This window comes from Poecilia formosa, unplaced genomic scaffold (genome assembly GCF_000485575.1).
Source record: "Poecilia formosa unplaced genomic scaffold, Poecilia_formosa-5.1.2 Scaffold33, whole genome shotgun sequence".
NCBI lineage: Eukaryota > Metazoa > Chordata > Actinopteri > Cyprinodontiformes > Poeciliidae > Poecilia > Poecilia formosa.
Genome location: NW_006799972.1, coordinates 527,323 through 547,842, shown reverse-complemented (window position 1 = coordinate 547,842; position 20,520 = coordinate 527,323). Strand labels below are relative to the sequence as shown.

At 39.8% G+C, this 20,520-nt stretch overlaps 2 protein-coding genes across 3 annotated transcripts in view; one reads left to right on the top strand and one right to left on the bottom strand.

The window, feature by feature from the left end:
* Positions 1–1,607: 1,607 nt before the first annotated feature.
* Positions 1,608–15,656, top strand: dna2 (DNA replication helicase/nuclease 2). 2 transcript variants are annotated; one of them, XM_016670405.1, is made up of 22 exons: positions 1,608–2,122; positions 2,908–3,010; positions 3,108–3,257; positions 4,570–4,753; positions 4,841–4,989; positions 5,981–6,103; positions 6,171–6,393; positions 6,464–6,578; positions 7,179–7,335; positions 7,424–7,615; positions 8,276–8,518; positions 8,592–8,705; positions 8,776–8,885; positions 10,234–10,343; positions 10,427–10,648; positions 11,092–11,285; positions 11,422–11,511; positions 12,398–12,611; positions 12,756–12,845; positions 13,284–13,469; positions 13,544–13,690; positions 14,670–15,656. In XM_016670405.1, the coding sequence occupies exons 1-22, from the start codon at positions 1,711–1,713 to the stop codon at positions 14,721–14,723; spliced, it is 3,582 nt and encodes a 1,193-aa protein (XP_016525891.1). In that variant the 5' UTR covers positions 1,608–1,710; the 3' UTR covers positions 14,724–15,656. The 2 variants fall into 2 exon arrangements, with proteins under 2 accessions (XP_016525891.1, XP_007549855.1); XM_007549793.2 differs by having other exon boundaries at positions 2,905–3,010; positions 6,174–6,393.
* A 762-nt stretch (positions 15,657–16,418) lies between these two features.
* Positions 16,419–20,520, bottom strand: part of LOC103136510 (phenazine biosynthesis-like domain-containing protein 1) — a 5,564-nt gene continuing 1,462 nt past the window's right edge. Inside the window, exons 2-11 of the mRNA XM_007549792.2 lie at positions 20,302–20,401; positions 20,071–20,169; positions 19,857–19,966; positions 19,145–19,174; positions 18,969–19,057; positions 18,757–18,848; positions 18,012–18,095; positions 17,778–17,840; positions 16,864–17,004; positions 16,419–16,591 (exon numbers count right to left, since the gene is read on the bottom strand). Coding sequence (XP_007549854.1) covers positions 16,892–17,004; positions 17,778–17,840; positions 18,012–18,095; positions 18,757–18,848; positions 18,969–19,057; positions 19,145–19,174; positions 19,857–19,966; positions 20,071–20,169; positions 20,302–20,401 — 780 coding nt within the window. The 3' untranslated portion in view covers positions 16,419–16,591; positions 16,864–16,891. The remainder of the gene's footprint in view (positions 16,592–16,863; positions 17,005–17,777; positions 17,841–18,011; positions 18,096–18,756; positions 18,849–18,968; positions 19,058–19,144; positions 19,175–19,856; positions 19,967–20,070; positions 20,170–20,301; positions 20,402–20,520) is intronic.

Sequence of the window (20,520 nt, the reverse complement as noted above, 5' to 3'; positions counted from 1 at the left end):
AGTCACAGAGAGCAGCAGCCTCCCTGGAACCAGTGGACGTGTCTCCAGTGTCCCCAGTGTCTCCGACTCACCCAGCCCCAGCAGCAGCAGCAGAACCTTCAGCAGAGCCATTGCTGATCCAGCTTCCTGTGAATGTCTGCAGTCCTGCAGCAGCTTTTAAACTCTGTTCACAACTTCCTGCTGGAAAGAAAGTCACCAATCACAGGACAGACACCGATCTGTCCAATTACAGGACAGACACTGATCTGTCCTGTAATCTGCATACAGAGGAACTGTAACATCTCATTTTTCTAAAGAAACTTTGGAAAAAATTCTTCTTCCATTGACAGATTATTTCACTAATAACTAAACATTTCCCCTTATAACTTAACCCTCCTGTTATGTTCGTTTCTCAGGTAAGACAATAATGATCCTGGGTCAATTTGACCCTCAAGTGTTTAATCTTGCAATAGTGTCAGAAACCAAAAAAATCTTTGAAAACATTTTTGTATCTGATTGTTAACTCCAATAATAATCATTTCAATCAATATTTGTCCAGTTATGTTTTTTTTATTTCTCACAAATAAATGATTAATTATGATAATTTACTCATTTACTCAAAACCTAGACACAAACAAACAATAATTATCCTTGAAATTGATCTTTTATTAAAAACAATCATATTGCATTTTGAATTATTTTTTTTTCAATGGGTGATTTTTATAATTAAAATTGAGACACGTATGGGTCAAACTGACCCGCTGATTAAAATCAAGATAAATGAGTCATGCAGAGAGTACTGTATTGGATTTAACTAACTTTTCTTGAATTTGCAGTGGATGGCCACTAGATGGCAGTGTATTGTATGCTACATTAGTGTCCAGTTCAGTGGTTTGTGTGCATTTACAAAATAAAAACCCATATAAACACAAGAAAATTACTTTTGTATAGCTGTCCACTGCCCGTTATGCATGAAATGGGTTATTTATATAATGCATGGTCTGAGGTACTAACAGGGCGGAGTTTCTCAGTCATGAAACTTTGACACTAATTTTATACAAAACTCCAACATATGTGGAAGTTTTCTTTACGGACTTGAATGAACTTCTATCTCTCATATGTATTGATTATGATTGTTTAATAATTATCGGTGATTTCAACATTCATGTTGACAACCCCCAAGACAGAGGGGCAAAAAAGCTGTTTAATATATTAGAGAGTTTTGGCTTAACACAGCATGTCAAACAAGCAACACACACTCATGGACACATACTGGGCCTGGTTATCAGTAGAGGTGTTAATATTTCCAATGTCTTTGTAACTGATGTCGCCCTGTCGGATCACTTTGCTGTTATCTTCGACAGTTAACCGTTAACCCACTTGGACAAAAAGCTACTATCACAAAACATACTTTCACAGAAAACACAGCAGAAACATTTAATCAAATCTACTCTTCTTCCTCGTCCTTAATGACGTAGATAAGTTGGTAGATGATTTTCAGTGCAAACTTTCAGATATCATTGATTANAAAACCTCGGTGACCTTGAAAACCTCCTCGCTTCGTCTCCAGACGTCTTCCTCTCTGTCCCAGAGACGCCCAGCAGTCAGATCAGACCTTCCTGCTCTTCTCCCTCCAGACGGGCCAGTCAGCCGCGCTCCGACCCAAAACTGTGCCACCGGTCGCCCGTCTGTCGCAGCCCAAGCAGCAAAAGCATCAGAGTGGGGAGAATAATGACTGAGAAGGGAGAAGTAAATAAGAGTGCGAACAGATTGTCTGGCCCATTCAAGCGACTCTTCAGCCCCAGTCAAGAGTCCCACAACGCTAAGAAACCCAGAACTTCACCTCTGAAAGCTTTGATCGGCTCCACAGAGACGCCTCTTTTCACTGCCGACCCAACAGACCTCTCTCTGGGAGGAGACAGGAAACGCCAGCAGCAGCAACAAGAAAAGACAGTGTCATGTTTTACTGTGATAACAGAAGTGGAAGGTTCCCTGGAGAAGGACACCTGCACTCCTGCTGCTCCTTTACCTGAAGAAAGTGCTGAAGAGTTGGAGGTGGTCCCAAAAGAGAGGACGGCTACACGTGAAACACACGGAGACGGGAACAACAAGACGCTCTTGGATCAGCAGCAAGGCGGAGTTGGTAAGCAAATATCAACGTTTCCATGGCAAACAAGCAGGTCAGTAGATTTAAGGGCTATTTAAAGGGGAACTATTATACACAATTCACATTTTGTACATCCCAAACACTTAAAGAAGCTGGGTTTTTTGGTGTCTGAATAATGACCCAGTTAAAAAATCTCTCAGATATTAAGTCTGAATCAACTGGCACTGGGCCGTTGCCTAGCAACCCCAGTGAAGCCCAGCTGGTCAAATTTGGTCAGCTGGTTTCACTGCTGTACTGCTGTCAGCTGGTTTTGGCTGCTGGAAGAGACAGGTGTTTGTTGTTGATTTGCCATCCAGAAACCACTTGTTGTATTCCTGTTGGTTGTGCAGGAGGCTCCATTTCTGCTTTTCGAAGGTGTATGGTTGTGTAAATGCGCATCGGCTTGCAGCCATTTTAATGTGTGAGTGTAAGGGGCGTGGCCAACAGCTGTTTATTTGGATCTAAAGTGACAAAAGACCCTGAAACAACTCAATCTGAAAGGAGCAGGATAAAACCTCGTTGTCTAAGAATGATTTTGTGCAGAAAAATATAATTAACCTAAATAAGTATCCTAACTTGTTCAAGGAAACATATTAAGTCACCTTTAAAAGAACCAGAGGCTGAAAGGCGTTAAAGATGTAACTCTAAAATATTTCCTTAAAATTACAGCAGAGTAGACCTAAAGAAAATATTCTAATATATAAATGTTAAACATCATTTTCTTTAACTCTGTTTCAGGAATGTTTTCTAACGTTGCTGTTTCTCTAATCCCTATCAAGCAGCTGAATCTGGACCAGCTGGTCCCAGTGAGAACAGCTTTGAGGAGAGCTGGTTTACTGACCAAATGGATGATGAAGCCACAGAAGAAAAGTCCAAAAAGCATCTGTAAGAGTCATTTCTTTTGCTAAAAGTCATCTTAATAAAAACATGCATGCATTATTTCACTGTTTTTAACAGAAAGTAATGTTTTCCGGTTTTACAGTAAGGTACCGGACCACGTGATCCTGTCTGAGGGACCAAATAACCGGTATCTGGTTTTGGACGTTGAGGAGAAACCGGGACACAAATCACTGACCATCTCATGCTGCAGGTCTCTGCTTCCAACCGAGACCTGCCTGCTCAAAGACGGATGGTAAAACTCTCTTTTTGCTCATGTACACTGTAAATCCTGTTACTTTCCTTGTAGTTATATTACATTTTTAGTGCAACCAGTACTGTCTTTTTCATAAACGGCATGAATGATGCTCAAGCTGGATGCTTCATTTTTGGTTTTCTTGTTTGGATGGAACTGAAGTAGGGTTTGTCAATAAATCAATAACAACATGTATCAAAATAGACACATGATCAATAATAGAATATTCGCTGAACTCTGATCGAGAACCGCGCAGCATTCTGGGAGATGTAGGCAGAAGAAAGACCAGCTGTTCAACCTCTGACGACCAGCTAAGCTCGGTTGGTGGAATCAACTCACTCACTCTCTGGTTACCTAGCAACTCATTCATTCTCTGGTTACCTAGCAACTCATTCATTCTCTGGTTACCTAGCAACAACCTGCTGAGTAACTGCCGCAGCAGTTTAAAGTTTCACCAATGTGCCTCATAACTGCTTAAAATAAAAACTGTGAGGAGTGAAAACTGGATAAAAGAGGAAAGGTCACACCACCAGTTTGGTCGTATTTCAGATGTTCCATGCGAAAAACTGATCAATAATTATCAATACTGATTGAAATTAATGCGTTTTTCATCCATTTTGCCAAGCCCTGCTTGCAGATAAAAGCTACATTAGCTAAGCTAATTTTGTTAGTTCTGCAGTGTCACTGATATTTATCTTAGTATTGCTAAGAGTAATATTGAGTAATAGTTGTAAGGTAATTTTATTTTTATAGCTTATTTTCAGCAACAAGACGGTTCAAAGTGCTTCACATGAATTAGAAGGATATACACACAAAACAACGAAATCAGAAGAAAGACAAAAAGCATAAAACTAAATGTTGGTTCCAGTTGTTCTGGATTTGGACAACATCAAGCGAAATGTCGGCTCCATGTCTGACTCTTGTTCTGGGTTGTTGGTGCTTTCTAAGTTTGTTCTAGATTTGTAAGCTAACAGAAGTTTCTCCGATATCAAAAGTACAAAACTAAATGTTTGTCTAAAGTAACAAGTACTCCACAGTTTAGAAAAGTAGCTAAATGTGCTTATGTTGTTTATAAAGTAGGAATGAAGCGAGAGTTGGTTCTAAGCTTGTAGCTTGGTTGCTGTTGTCATAGCAACTGCCTACTAAGATGGCTGTCGGTTACAAACTTCCCAAAGTGTGACGTCACGAGAGCTACCTATATCATGATTAATTTGCTGATGCTCTTTTGCCTCTTGGTTCCTGTGTTTTCTCGTATTTTCATTCATTCATGTGCAGCAGCCTCAAAGTGTGGCGTCTTTTCGTCTCTCTGCAGGGAGCTGACCCCCGTCTACCGCGGCGATGTGGTTCATCTGGAGGGCCGCTCTGAAGGCGGGGCCTGGTTGGTCGACAGGGAGCGGGGTTTCCTGGTCCTCCAGCCCGACAGCCTCATCTCAGGGACCAGCATCTCCAACTCCATCCGCTGCATGAGGCGATCAGTGCTGGGAGAAATGTTCAAGGTGGAAGTTGTGCCCTCTAACGTTTAGGTCATACTTTTAGTCGGTGTTTGACGGAAACGTGATGCGTTTCTCTTGATTTTGATGCAGAGTTTTGATGGCGGCTCTAAGCAGATGCTTAATGGCACCATGGTGCATGAAGTCTTCCAGAGAGCAGCTTCAGCCAAAGATTTCTCTCTGCAGAAACTTTCCCAGCTGGCCGACGAAGCGCTGCGAAATCACCGTTACCTTGGAGACATGTAGGGTGTCTTATCACTTATCCTGCATTTAAAACTACAATCAGAATGAGTGAAGAACTCTCTCACATGTTTGAATATAACAAATTTTAATGGGAATAATATTGAACTCAACTTTAGTTTTTAAATTTCTGCTGCGGGTTTGATGCACAGGGTCACATTTTTAAATTGATTGGATTGATTTTTACTACATTTACATATAAACACACATTAGAACTTTATCTGTTATCAATGTTTAAGTAACTATTATTTAACTAGTTCATGTAAGAAAAAACAGTGGTTATGATAAATGACATCTATGGCTGAAGTGATTAATCACGACAAATCGATTAATCGTTAACTGAAACAGACACTTTTTTAAAAAATAAAGGTCATTTGAGAGCAACAATTAAGCCAAAACTGTACAAAACTTTTATGTTCAGATTTCAGATTGACTTTATTTTTGTAAGCTAACATTACAAAACAGAAAACAAAACAAGATTCTACTTTACAAACCAATAATTTGTCAAAAAAAGCTGAATATACATTTCGTATTTGTGAATATGTTCTAACCAAAACTCCTCCAGGGGCATAATTTTGGCTTCAGCTGGTTTAAATTACTGTAAAAACAAATATATTGGGAAACTTTTACTGTGCAGTTATTAGTCACTGCTGCTGCGCTGCATTGATGATTCAAGCAGAAAGGATTGAGCTTCTAATGTTGGGGATAATTTTTACCTGCAGATTCATCCTCTGCTACAAATGATCAAACGTTCACTCAGAGAACGCTGTTATTGGAGTCTAGGCAAAAAAAAAAAATTCTGATTTAAAAAGGGATGTAATTGTTTATTAGGATTTTTAACATATTTCTAATGTATAAAAATGGCTTAAATGAGATTAAAAAAAATCTGACAATTTTTAAAAATCTGATTAATGGCCAGAATAATCTATAGATTAAAAATAATTATTAGTTGCAGCCCTAATGATGCCACTCTTCTTCTTCGTGTGTTCACAGGTTTGCTTTAGGGGTAAGTCAGGAGGAGATGCAGCAGGAGCTGCATGAGTACCTCCCATCACTGGAGCATTGGGCAAATGAATACCTCTGTTCTCCTGCACCAAAACCCATCAGCTCTAAAATGTAAGAGCCTCAATAAAAACCCCCATTATCAGAATGTGCCAATAATTAACTGATTGCTTGATCGCAGCAGGTGCCAGGCCCCGCCTGCTGTTTTCACGCTGACGGAGCTGGCGGACATAGAGGAGAACGTCTGGTCCCCCAGATTCGGCCTCAAAGGGAAAATAGACGTGACGGCGAAGGTCCGGATCCAAAGGTCGCGAAACGGCAGCAGCAGAGTCTGCGAGGAAAAGACCGTCCCGCTGGAGCTGAAGACTGGCAGGGAGTCTAACTCCATCGAGCATCGCAGTCAGGTCGGAGCAGCTTCCCGGGCTTTTCCAGAAGAACAATCAGCCGTGTGAACGTGGTTCTGGTTGTGTGCAGGTGATCTTATATACGCTGATGAGCATGGAGAGATACAGCCCTGAAATCGGCCTGCTGCTCTACCTGAAGACCGGAAACATGCACCCAGTAGCAGCCGGCCACATGGACCACCGAGGTACAGCGAGCCCAACAGAACCTCAGCAGGTTTCAGATGTTTCCACACAGCAACTCTGGAGTTTATCTGGAAAAGCAGAACCGTAACGGATCGGGCTTTTTGTGACCAAACAAATCTGTGCCACAAGTCGCTCTTCTCTTTGTTCGTCTCTGGCTTTGGGAAGAGTTTGTTTCCTGACTGAGGCTGATTTTATTTCAAACTAACTTGCAGTCAAAACTGGTCAAAAAAAGTTTGTTTTGATCAATAAACCAAATATTTGGTCTTTGAAGATTCAGTTTTTAGAAAATCTGGATGTTTTCCCACCAATGCAGAGATGTCAGGTCGCCCATGGCGGCCATCTTGTTTGTAAATGTTTGAGATCTTATCATAATGAGATTTTATTTTTAAGGCTTATACCCTTGAACATTCTCACATTTTGTCCTGTTACAACCTCAAACTTTAAAGTATTTTTATTGAGATTTTAGATATAAACAAAGCAGTTTAGAGTTGTAAAATGTAAAACATGGTGGCGTCACAATCATGCTGTGGGGATGTTGTGAAGCTAAATATGGGGCCATGTTAGACCTGTTAAAACAGTGATGCATTGTGGGTTTTCTGCAGAGCTGCTGAAGCTGAGGAACTCCCTGGTTCATCACATTAACCACTCTGTAGAGAAAGGAGCCGATCGGAGTCGCCTGTCCAGACTTCCTGACATCCTGAGCAGCAGGCAGACCTGCCAGTACTGCCCTCAGAAACTAAACTGTGCTTTATACGAGCGGTAAGCCCCCTTTAAATCTCATGCAGACTTAAAAACCAACCACAGGAGGCGTCAATGCCTGTCTTCTGTCTCATCCTCTTCGGTCCAGGGTGGTGGACTCCACCTCTGCGGATGTGGGTGAAGACGAAGTACGAGCCTTTCTGCAGCAGGAGACGAGCCACCTGACCCGTCCACATCTGGTCTACTTCGCTCACTGGCTGCTGCTCTGCAGCCTGGAGGCGTCCACCATGGAGGCCAAGAGCGGCCGAAAGCGAGTCTGGCTGCAGTCGGTCCTGGAGAGGTAGCAGTCTGCGGCTTTCACCCGTCTTCTAAGTTGTCTTTTTTTTTTTTATTAATTTAAAATTTAGCAAATCTTCTGACATTTGGATCTGTAGAGCTTCTAGAATCAGCCCAAACAACGTTGCAGTTCCCATCAATGTATCTTTCAAATCAGGAGGTTTTTGAAATGGCTCATTTTCCAGACACCAAAAAACATGAACATGAAGTTGATGCATTTTGGTGACTGGAAAATGAACCTTTTCAAAAACCTCTTCATTTGCAAGTCACATTCGATGGGAACTGCACCGTTACCTAGCAACCCCGGCTGAGCCTGGTCCTGTTACCTAGCAACCCAATCCAGCACATTTGGTCGGCTGGTTTTATCGCTGTCTTTGCTGTACAATGGCTGCTGGAAAAGACAAGAATTTTGTTGTTGACTTACCATCCAGAAACCACTTGCTGCTTTCTTATTGCTTGTGCAGGAGGCTCCACTTAACATTAACTATAAAGCAACACGTTAGATCAGAGCTGAGAGAAACTGATAATTGATCATTTTAACCTCATTTCTTGTAGGATTTCATCTGTTCTAATATTTTCACTTCAGATTTTTTTCTTAATCTCATCAGATCCTCTTATATGCTGAATTTTCAGCTCTTTAGTTTCGACTTTAATGCGTTTTCAGTGAGAAGGGCGGCAGCTGTGTGGGGAACCTGCAGCTCAGCGGCTCGGTGACTGCTCAGTCCGAAGGCGTCTTCGTCCACCGTTTCCTGCGCAGCGCGGCCGCCTCGCAGCAGGGCGCCAACCACTTCGGCCTGACCAGCGGAGATCGCATCGTTGTCAGCGACCAAGAGGGTCGTCTCATCGGCTTGGCAACAGGATACCTGAAAGGAGTCAACGCGACATCGGTCAGCTGCACTTTGGACAGGTGGGCTCTACGTTCACAAGTCGTCCTGTTGGACTCAGCAGAAGGTTTTCACCTGATGTCTTCTGTTTAACAGGGACCTGTCAAAGTTCAGCGGCGTTTCGTTTCGACTGGACAGCGATGAAGGAGTGGTGGGCCTCAGCACTCACCTCAGCAATCTGTCCAGGCTGATGGAAAGCTCTGGCGACAGGTGGGATCAGGGAAACATGAGCAGCATCAGATATCATCTTAAAGTTTGACTTAAGTCCGTCTCTGTGCAGTGAGCGCCTCAGGGAGCTGGTTGTTGACCTTCGACCTCCAGAGTTTATCACCAACCTCAGCTCTGTTCTACCCAGAGAGGCCAAGGACACAGTGGCCAACATCCTCAAAGGTGCTCAACATCTGAAATCAGCCTTAAGTTGTTCCTAATGTTCAGGTTGGCCTCATAGATCAGTGGTGTGTGAATAGAACAGAATGTACTTTATTGGTCCCCAAGGTGAAGATGTAGACCTCTTCTCCCTCTCATAACTCACCTCATCTGTTCTTGTTTTAAAATTTAAATTGGTATTAATTAGCAGGAAATAGAATTATGCACAAATAAATATAATACAAAATAATATTAACACTGCATTCAAAGCAAAGTGGTACCAAATTATCAACACAAGATATAAGTGTTTCATATGAGTCGATATTGATAATTATTGATTTGTTTTATTGTTTCAAATATCTGAAATGCTTCCAAACTGGCAGCATGACCATTCCTGTTTTATCCAGCTGTAGCTCCATGTCATTGTTTTTTACATCTAAGCAGTTATGAGGCACAGCAACCAAACCTTGAACTGCTGCTGTGGCAGTTACTCCACGTGTTGTTGCTAGGTAACCAGAGAGTGAGTGAGTTGCTAGGTAACCAGAGAGTTAGTGAGGCGATTCCACCAAACTCATTTTTAAACATGAGAGGTTGAGCAACTAAAGTCTTTCCTCTGCCTACATCCCCCAGAATGCTTTGCGGTTGTGGATCTGAGTTCAGTGAAATTATTAAATATTTTATCAGACATGTTATTTATCGAAACCATCGTTACTTATATTGTTATTGATTTGTTAACTGGTCTTATGAGATTCTTATTTCATGCAAAGGTGTTCGCTCTTGAACTGTTTCACATTTTGTCACATTACACTGACTACAGTATGTTTTGTTGGGATTTTATGTGATCAGCGAAGCATATTGATGTGAGGTGGAAGTAGTGTTCAAAAATCTCTGCAAATAAAAACCCAAACAACATGAGATGCTGTTGTATTGAACAGGATGCACTGGACTTTTAGACATTGCATACATCGCTGGTTAACATCAGTTTTCACTTGTTTTGATCTGCTAATGCAGTCTTTCTCGAACTGTGCGGCGTCTTTCAGTGCGTAGATCCTACGCACTGAAAGAAAATGTTTCTTTTTGCCAATGCAACTCAAGTCTATTTTTCTTTTATTATGCTTCTAAATTACAAATAGCCCTGAAATGTTATTAATGCACACATCTGTGAATAACTCAAAACGCCCCGAGTTGACGTGTTCATGGTTTTATTTTGGCCAATCACATTTACAAAACAGCGCTACCTACACATTACACAAAGACAATGAGCTAAGAGATTACTACTTTAATTTCAGGTTGTACAAGATGTTACTGCGAGGGCAATGTAAATTAGTCTGTCTGTGAGAGAAACAATGCTTTAATGTTTATCTGTCTGCAGGTCTAAACAAACCCCAGAAACAGGCCATGAAGAAGGTTTTGCTGTCCAAAGACTTCACCCTCATAGTTGGGATGCCTGGAACCGGCAAGACGACAACCATCTGCACACTGGTAGACCTCAAACAAATCCAAACTCTGTTTCCCTTTTCCTTCCCCTCTGACTCCCTCTGTCATCATCACTTCTCCGCCATCAGGTGCGCATCCTGCACGCCTGTGGGTTCAGTGTGTTGCTGACCAGCTACACCCACTCTGCTGTGGACAACATCCTGCTGAAGCTGAAGCGCTTCCGGGTCGGCTTTCTGCGTCTGGGTCAGGGGCAGAAGGTCCATCCGGAGATCCTGCCGTACACAGAGGAGAGCATGAGGAGGAAGGACGTTCACACGCTCACCGAGCTGCAGCAGCTTTACAGCAAAGAAGTGAGTGTTTTTTTTTTTCTTTTGTATTTGTTGCTAGGAATAAATTAATCGCATGAGAAATTAAAATGAACTCAGTAATTTCCATTTGCATGATTTATCGTTCTTCTTTCTACCAAAAACTGGATGACAAAAGTCTTCAGTCTGGTGATTTAGACCTTTTTTGAAAGACAATTTTGTTTACAAAAACCTCAAGATTAATTTTATTAGTTGTTTTTGTTTATTTATTTTGGATATTTAAAATGTCTTGCAGTTCCAGTGAGAATTAAAGTTTATTCATCCTTGAGAATGTGATATTATGCCATTATATTACCAGAAAACGATCTCAAAATAACATTCTTATTCTTTATTGCAATAATTTTTGTGACAATTTATTATTCAGCAAAATTTGTTATGATTTGTTTTTATTTTTTCTGAGTTAATAATCTTGTCTCGTTTCGTTCCAGCTGGTTGTGGCAACCACATGCATGGGCATCAAGCATCCGATCTTCACACGCCGGCGGTTTGACTTCTGCATCGTAGACGAGGCGTCGCAGATCAGCCAGCCGATCTGTCTGGGTCCGCTTTTCTACGCCAAGCGGTTCGTCCTGGTTGGAGATCATCAGCAGCTGCCGCCGATTGTTCAGAACCAGGAAGCAAGGTGGAGAATATTTCATTACTAATGCGGCGCACCATGACAGCAGGGAAAAAGACTTACAAACTCTGACGGGTCTTACAAAATGTGATGCTGTCAAATGTGTTATTATTATTATTGTTATTGTTATTTTCCTTTTAAGGTCTCTTGGGATGGATGAAAGTCTGTTTAAGCGACTTGAGCTCCATAGCGAGGCGGTGGTGCAGCTGAACGTACAGTACCGGATGAACAGGTAAACACTGCTGGGAGAAAACTGGATGCTTCTGCAGTAAAGATTATGTGGGTTGTTGTAAAATCAAAGGAAATAAATACACGGATTTTAATGTTTCTTTACAAAGAAAAACTGGGAAAAAAATTGCACCGGTTTGTTTCTGTACACTGAAAATATTTAGGTCAAAATTCATGTTCAAAAATTATTTGTTGATCCCAAAGAGAAATTAATGTTGCTGTAGATGGTGATCGCTGTTTGCGGGACATATCTCCTGTAGCAGTCTGTGATACAGCGGGTTTAAGAAGCCTCTGATTGAAGACACTTGGTCTGTTATAAGCTAAATTTAAAGAGACTGGTAATGTTTCTGAAAATGAATCGGACCATTTTCAAACATTTAATCTGATCTTTTCAAAACTCAAAAAGCTTTCTCGCTTTGTCGCCTCTGGGGAAAAAATGTCAACTTTACTATGAATGTAGAAATAATTTTCCCAGACTAAGTTTTTACATGGCCAGCTAGACTTTAGGATACAAAAAGAGCTGTCGAGATGACATTTATGTGCTTAAATATTTATCAATGAAATCAAAGCAGTTTTTTCTGTATACTGCCAAATTACATCAGTGTGATTGCAGAGACGGCTACTTATTAATATTTTAACAGTTTAACGGGTAGTTTTAACAACACATTCTTCCACAACCGGCCCTTTAAAAACATGTGATCTTCAAAATGCAATTGAGGTTAGATGCATAGTGTCCTTAAATTCAAAAATTATTAGACTTAATAAATATGAAGTGATTTTAGATTTAAATGTCCAGCAATCTTCTCTAACTTGCTTTAAGATTTTTTTTTAACAAGTTTTTATTTGCAGCATCTATAAAACAGTGTTTCACCTTCTGTTTGTAAATCTAGTCAGATCATGTCTCTGAGTAACTCTCTGATGTACGACGGCCGGCTGGAGTGCGGGTCTGAGCGGACGGCCTCGGCTCTGCTCACCCTGCCCTCGCTGCCGTCCGTCCAATCAGAGCTCACTTCCTGCTCTGAGACTCGTCCCCAGCTGGACCTGTCCTGGCTGCAGGCCGCGCTGCTGCCCTCCAACCCCGTCTGCTTCCTCGACTGCTCAAAGGTTTGTAAAATGCTGCAGCTGTTTCTATATGTCCGAGCATAAAGCCACTGAGGCTGTTGGTGTTTTTTAAAATATGTTTATGATTCATTTGACTTGCAGGACATGTTTACGGTGGATTGTGTGTAAAAGTTTCGGTTCCTGCAGGTTCCTGCTTTGGAGTCGGTGGAGCAGGGAGGAGTGAGCAATCGCACCGAAGCTGCTCTCATACACATGATGCTTTCTCTCCTCATAAAGGTTTGTTTGCTTCTAAATTAATAATTTATAAGGGCAAAGATAAGTTTCATGCACTCTTAATGCAATAAGCAACGATAAATTAATATGAGCTTGATGAGGGTTAAATTCTGATTATTTTTGAAGGTCAATTTTGTTTACAGTCCTCATAATACATTTTAGTTATGACTTTAGTTGTGTGTGGATTATTTTATTTCTGTTTTATTTTTATTTTGAATATTTAAATATTTTCCAGTATTCTTTAAAAAATGTTATGTTATTGGTCTTTTAGAGAGAATTTAGATTATTATGCCATTATAAAAACAACAATGCTATCGTTTATCGCAGTAATTATTGGGACTATTTATCATTCAGGAACATTTATCATCATAACGGGCTTAATAAATAATATACCAATGTTTGCATTTCTGCTCTAAAACCTCTGTTTTCTCTGCACACCAGGCCGGGTGTAAACCCGGTGATATTGGAGTTATCGCCCCCTACAGGCAGCAGCTGAAGTGCATCTCTGCTCTGCTGCAGTCCTCTGCTTTCTCCGGGGTGGAGGTCAACACGGTGGACCGGTACCAGGGACGGGACAAGAGTCTGATTGTTCTGTCGTTTGTCAGAAGCACCGCAGAGGAAGGAAACGTAGGCATCTTCTCCTCCCAGCTTTCTCTCTTTATAGCGATCCTGTCCTCACTTTGTCCCGTTTATTTGCTCAGTTAGGGGAGCTGCTGAAGGACTGGAGGCGTCTGAATGTGGCTGTAACCAGAGCAAAACACAAGCTGCTGATGGTGGGCTCTGCTGCAACGCTGCGGCGATACCCACCAGTGGAGAAGCTGCTGCAGCATCTACTGCAGCAGAACATGATATCTTTTCATAATCATTTAATAATTATGGATACTGCATAAATATGTTGTTTTAACTTAGATTTTATATTTTTTAAATGATTGAATAACAGAAAACTAAAATGAATGAAAATTGTCTCTTAACCCATTTCACCCCACCGGTCACAAATTGAGATTCAGTTTTTATTGTTTCCTCATCTTCCTGCTGGCGGCCCCCACTTTTAAAAACACTTGCAATGCAACAGCTGTTGGTGAATATTGCAAATTTCATGAATACAGACTTTGTGTTACAGAAAGATTCAGCCTGTTGTTGGAGTCGCACTTCAGTTGATCTCCTCATTTGATGGATTAGTGATGGTTTCTAAAAGTCAAACAGAAGAAAAACAGGAGTGAGAAAAAGGTGGATTTATCATAGAAACTGCTTTCTCTTTGCAAGTATGTGTTCTCCAGTGTGAACGGCAAACGACCTGAAAGTGTCCCGCATGCGCAGTAGAGGGCGCAACAACGTCGCACACAGAGGGCGTGTCTATGGTTCTCAGTGTTTTGCCAACCGCCATAAAAAGTTGAAGAAGAAGCGCTCAGTGTTTGCGGAGGTAAACGTGGATGCTAACGGTGTAGCATAGCTTACAATTTTGAAGTTGTTCGACCGGAGGAGACATATTATAACAACTTAATCCTCATTAAAGTCCGCCATAATTGTTTTATTTCCCGCTTGTGAGTATTAGGACGCAGAATAGTGACGTTTGTCGAGTATCAGTGACGTTCAGGTCGAATGAATATCGACCTAGCCGTTAGAGTCGGGTCACAAATACTGTATATAATATAATACGATCTATGTTCAGACTGTCGTGAATTCATATCGCATTAAGGGTCGCTTCAGGCTGCAGGGTAAACGTAGCTTATGAAGTTACGCCTGGTTAGTGTGCATGTTTCACATTCTCATGGCAGATTGTTCTTTTTAATCCACGTCTTCAGGTTTTCTCTTTAACCCTTCCTTCACATTATCCAGCTCCCTCCAGCTGCTCACAAGGCATTACCCAGCATGCACCTCTGAAGCAACGCGCTGTCAGGGAGATGGCTTAAGACTGCAGAAAACAGAGACTTACCTGGATGTTCGTCAGGAGACATGGAAACGCTTTATCACACAGAAAATGGGAACCAAGCTGACTTTCTTTTTACCTCAAGCTAAAATATATCATAAAACCTCAGTTGTGTTCCATAAAAACAGTCGTACAGTAATCTTTTTTTAAAATATAAAACTTTCAATTTAGTTCATTTTGTTAACTTGAATCCATTTAAGATCCAATTGAAGCATTTTGCTTTTAATGTGGAACATATACTAGAAGAACTGACAGTTTTACTGCTTCTTCTGGAGATAAATGTGAATAATTACACTTGATTTTTAAACCATTTGTTTTATTAAATACCTCTTACTGATGCACTAATGATCCTCTTGGTGTGACTATTGGTACTGCTTATCCATTTCATTCATAAGCTTGTTATTTAAAGACTTTACTTTTCCAAGTTCTGGTGAATAATTTCTAGTTTCTGACAAAACATTGTGCAGCTCGGAACTGTGTTGGTAAAATATGCTTTCATTTGTTGTAACAGAATACCTGAAGGCTTTTCCATCAATGTGGCTTCATACAGTTAAACCAAACTGGTCTACTTTAACGAATGTTGATGTCAACGGAGTTACTAATTTTTATTTTAGAGTAGCAGCAGCTGAATTTTGCAGTGGTATACTTTATCTGCCGATCAGTCCTCCAGAGTCACCAATATTGTATTTTTAATGTTAAATTGAAGCAGTGATGTTTTGTATAATTTAACTCTTGATTCTGTTAATCAGATTCATGAATCTGGATCAATGAGACCAAACTGACCTCAGATCTTCTTGGTTTTTGTGTGTCTTACTTTTTTTTTTTTTTAAGTTTTGTCTTGCAGCTTTTTGCCTTTTTGTGGAATGTGAATAAATAATGCTTTTTTTTTTTAAATATGCTGTTTTGTTCCTTCTGTATGTTAAATATTCCTCAACATGTCACACGTCAAAATGCTCTCACTGGATTTTCATGGTTTCCTCATGATGTGTTTAGGCTTGTAAATCCTCCACAAGAAGTGAAAAATTAAGTTTATTTACTCAGTTCAAGTTTTTTCTGGCCAAGTCATTTTATATTTAATAGGAAACTCCAGTTCTTCAGTCCTGCAAAGTCCTATTAAAGTTTAAAAGCAGGAAGAATATGTATTTTCCACAATCTCTTGAATGTTTTTGGCCAGTCAGTTTACTGAACAAGAACAAACTTTTTTTCCCCACATGATCCATAAAACATTTCTCAGTTCTTGTGGAATAATTTATGTTCAATCTCTTTTAAACTGGAGCCTATTTTGTAGATTTCTCAGCTGCTGCAAAGTTGATTCTGTAATCAATTGTTTAGTTTCTAAATACTTAAGAGGAGAGATTTTAGTAAATTTGACAACCTGATGCAGCTGAGCTCACTTTGAAACAAGGAATGTATATATTGATCAATATTTCTGATTGGTCTGATCCAATTCCATATTTCCTCTATGTAAATTAAATCAGTTGGTTTTGTGAATTAGAATCAGCTTTAATTATTAATCCAGAATTATAGATTTGAAACTCCTGAGATTGAAAGCCTTGAATAAAAGGAAAAACTCACCAAGATTTTGAACATCATTTATGCAAATGGGTTTTATCTTCCTTTTTACTTTATAAAAACACAAGGAAAAAGACGACTGTTCTTTCAATGTTTAATGAAAGTGTCAAATAGGAAGGAAAACAATTCATCCTCTAGACTGATTTACTTGCGTTAACACAGATTAACAAAGCATGTTGACATCTACATTAAAATAAGGTGAAATGAGAACCAACCAGTCTGCATTAATTCATCTGTTTCTGTTTAACGTGTCATTCACAGGTTGTCATTCACAATGTCAGGGTGTCAAACTCCAGTCCTCAAGGGCCGCTGTCCTGCAGAGTTCAGATGTGCCACAGGTAAAAAACAGTGGAATGAAATGGCTTAATGACCTCCTCCCTGTGTAGATCGGTTCTCCTGAGCCTTGCTAATGACCTAATTATTCTTTTCAGGTGTGGTGCAGCAGAGGCGCATCTAAAAGTTGCAGGACAGAGGCCCTTGAGGACTGGAGTTTGACACCCCTGTCAATGACGGGTTAAAGTCAACTCATTTCACTTCCTGCTCATTGTCGCTACAGCCTGATGAATCCCTGCAGCACAGTGGTGACGTCTCCAGCTATGTTGATCCTCCCATTGTCTCTCACCTCCAGGTCCAGCTCCCCTCCACGACTCGAGCACTGGTACGCTGCAAAAACACAAAATCAGGACGGCTACTGACCGCAAGATCAGATCTGACGGGAAATGAAATAAAAAGCAGGTTAATTACAGAATTAGTGTAGGAAGTTCAGCCTGTGTGGATTCTACTCAGGGTTTTATTGGATTGTCAAGTCTTTAAAAGGACAACCAGAGATTATTGACATAATATTTAACAAAAGTCCTCAACTATGTGGAAACATTAAGAGTCTATGGCACTCAGTAAACAGTACTGTAGCAAGAGTAGCACTACTTCAACATAGGACTTTGACACCTGTGAAGTAATTGATTTGAAGTATTTAATATTTAAAAAATTACATCATCAGATGAACCAAAATATAAAGTTAGGTGGAAATTTCTGTATTTTCGGGACATAAATGACAATAATTCATATAACTAACAAAAAATAACTAAATCGGGTAGAAGAAATTTTTCTAAATCAGTTTTTTTTTTAATAAAAAACTTTAACAAAAGCTGCAGGTGTGTGTGTGTGTGTGTGTGTCTGGTGAATTTTTGGTTAAAACAAGTTTGTTCTTCATTCAGTGGGTAGAAAATCCAGAGATTTTTCTCGAGTAAAAATATTTAGTAATAAAATTACTCAAAAGTAAAAAGTGCAACATTGTGAAAATACTTCTAAAGTACATTTTTTCAAAATAAAAGTTACTGAAGTGAATGTAATTGAGTAAATGTAACTAGTTACATTTGTCCCTGTTTATCTCCACTGCTAAAACCTGGAAGCTGCTCCGACTCTTTATTTTGACTCACCAAGCATTTTCTTTTTCCCAAGTACGTCTGACCAGTAGCTTCCCAGAACGGTGTGAGCAGAGCCTGGAAGAGCAGACGATTCAAACGCATCTCATAAGAAACATGAAATATTTTTCACATTTATTGCAGTAGTGTAAAATATGCAACCACCTTTATTTATTTTTAGCCTGTTTGCCTTTGCAGCAACAGTATAAAGGCCAGAATTACGTTTATTTGTGAGAGCGCTCATCTTACCGGTGACGGGATCTTCTGGGATGCCGGCCCACGGAGCGAAGTACCGGGAGTAGAAGTCGAATCCGGGCTGACAGTCTGGAGACCCTGATCACAGGAACATATACAAAAATTACAGCGCATTTAATAAAACTATGACAGAAAAATAAAAGGAAGAGTAAACTCAGACATTTTCTAGAAAAATCAGGGAAAGTTCAGATCTCCCAAAACCAAAACATTCCCAGAAAAAACTCAGATATTTTGAGATTAATCTCAGAAATTTTTTAGAAAATTTGAAAAGTATAAAATTTGCTAGAAAAACATCTGAAATTAATATACGAAAAATGTAAACACTTTCTAAATTTCCAAAAGTTAATCTTTTTTTACCTTTGACACTCAGAGATTTACGTTTCTTCTAGAAAATGTCTATTAATTTCAGAATTTCATTTTTTTCTAGTAATTGTTTTTATTTTTCAAACTAAGAATTTTTCATTTTTGTTTCCAAGAAAATTTCTGAGATTAATCTCACAATTTCTGATTTTTTTTCTAGCTAATTTTCTACTTTTGAAACTCAGAAATCTCCAGGCTTTTCCTACAAAAGTTCCGAGATTGATCTCACAATTTCTTATTTTTTGTCTAGCATTTTTTTTATTTTTCAAACTCAGAAATGTTCAAGCTTGTCTGAGATAAATGTGAAAATTAGATTGTGTTGTGTGTATGTAATCTACACGAAGCTCCAGGTTTGACCTCGTTGTGTTGCTCTGCTCACCTTTCGTTGTAACGATGACGCCTCTCACTCTGCCGCTGGAGTCGCTGTTCAGAAGAGCAACAGGGTCAACTTTCAGACTGGTTAGCGCTGACCTGGAGACAAAACACACACACACGCAGCAAACACTCGGCTCAGTGGTTTCTGAAAGAAGGTCAGAGATGTGAGCATTTTGAAAACCCGGTTGGCTTCTGGGTGTTTGTGGTCAAAATGACCTTTCACAGCTGTCCGACAATCGGATCATCAGCTTCTTTGTGTCGCAGCTCAAAAGAACCTCCTGAACCGGGTGGTTTCCTACTGCCGCCTGTAATAGAAATATAAATACAGTTCAACACACATGATCTGGCTGAGAAGTGTTCAGAGACGACTGGTGTGGATGTTTATTACTGACCTTTATAACATCTTTAAAGTCATTGTGATCCTAAAAAATAAAAAATATGTTTTTATATCTTTTATTTGTCCTTTCAGATGCCTTTACAGTTAAACTTCATTATACATGTTAAAGAATATGTCAACATGTCAGCTAAAGCTTTAAGTTAAAGCATTTGAAAAAACAAAACTCTTAAAAGTGTAACCACAGAAATGTAACTTTATTAAAATTTCTCTCTGACCTCCAGATTTCTACAAATCAGTTGTTCCCCCATCTCTTCTGTCTCAGCGTCTCTGATTAAAAACTATTGGCTTTTCATAACAAGGTATAATTTTTTTACAGTCCAGATACAAGATAAAATTATTTCCTGATGAGCAAAATGTTTTCATGTATAAGGTATGACTTTCCTCTTTATATCTCAGTTAAACGTGGAAAACTCACTGAGTGCAAACACGCCAGTTGCTAGGCAACGTAGTAATATATATAAATCTCTTTTTGTGGGGATTTTGTGAATTAAATGTGCAAACTACATTTTATGAATCAAACCTTGTTTAACAGCTTATTTAGTTATATTTATAAGATAATATGTTTTCTATTTGTGAAGCACTTTTGTTTTATTTCAGTGAAAGGCGCATTATAAAAACAAATACCTAATTAATTAGTTTATTTTCCAGAGAGAACATATTTTAGATTGCTGATTTTCTGCAGGTTTGTTCATGAATGTGTAATTCACCTTCTTTGTCGGTGGATTTAGAGGAAAGTCCATGATGTATCCTTCTTTTCTCTTGCTCACGCCCAAATCTCCACTCCTCGTCTCAAACACCACCGTTGGATTAACATTATCTGAGGAGGCGAACATGACGCAACATTTTACAGTTTGTAAGCTGACAAATTCTTGAATGGCCGTCTGCGTCCTCATGAGGTGTTTATGTGTGTATTGGTCTTACTTTTATACTGGAACAGCACCGCTGCAGAGGCCAGCGTGGCGTGACCGCACAGATTTACTTCCATGGTTGGTGTGAACCATCTGAGGCGAAATCTTGTTCCTGTTTAATTACATCACCAGTTGTTGTTTTTAATATGTCTTTACTGCCCACAGATTACTTAGATTTTCAATCTTTGTCTACAAGAAGGAGCTGACACTGGTTATAAATTCATAATAGTGATGTAATAGCTACCGGAAGTGAAGGTATCAGTGGGGTTGATCAAGGTGATGAAAGCTGTTTCTGACAGGTTCATTTCTGCTGCTATCTTCTGATACAAATCATCACTCAGCTCCTGGTAATAAGAAGGACAATATGATGCACACTAGAGATGTGCGGATCAGGTTTTTTCCTGCCGATACCGATCACCCATGATGGCCGATACACCGATACCGATCACCGATACCGATCACC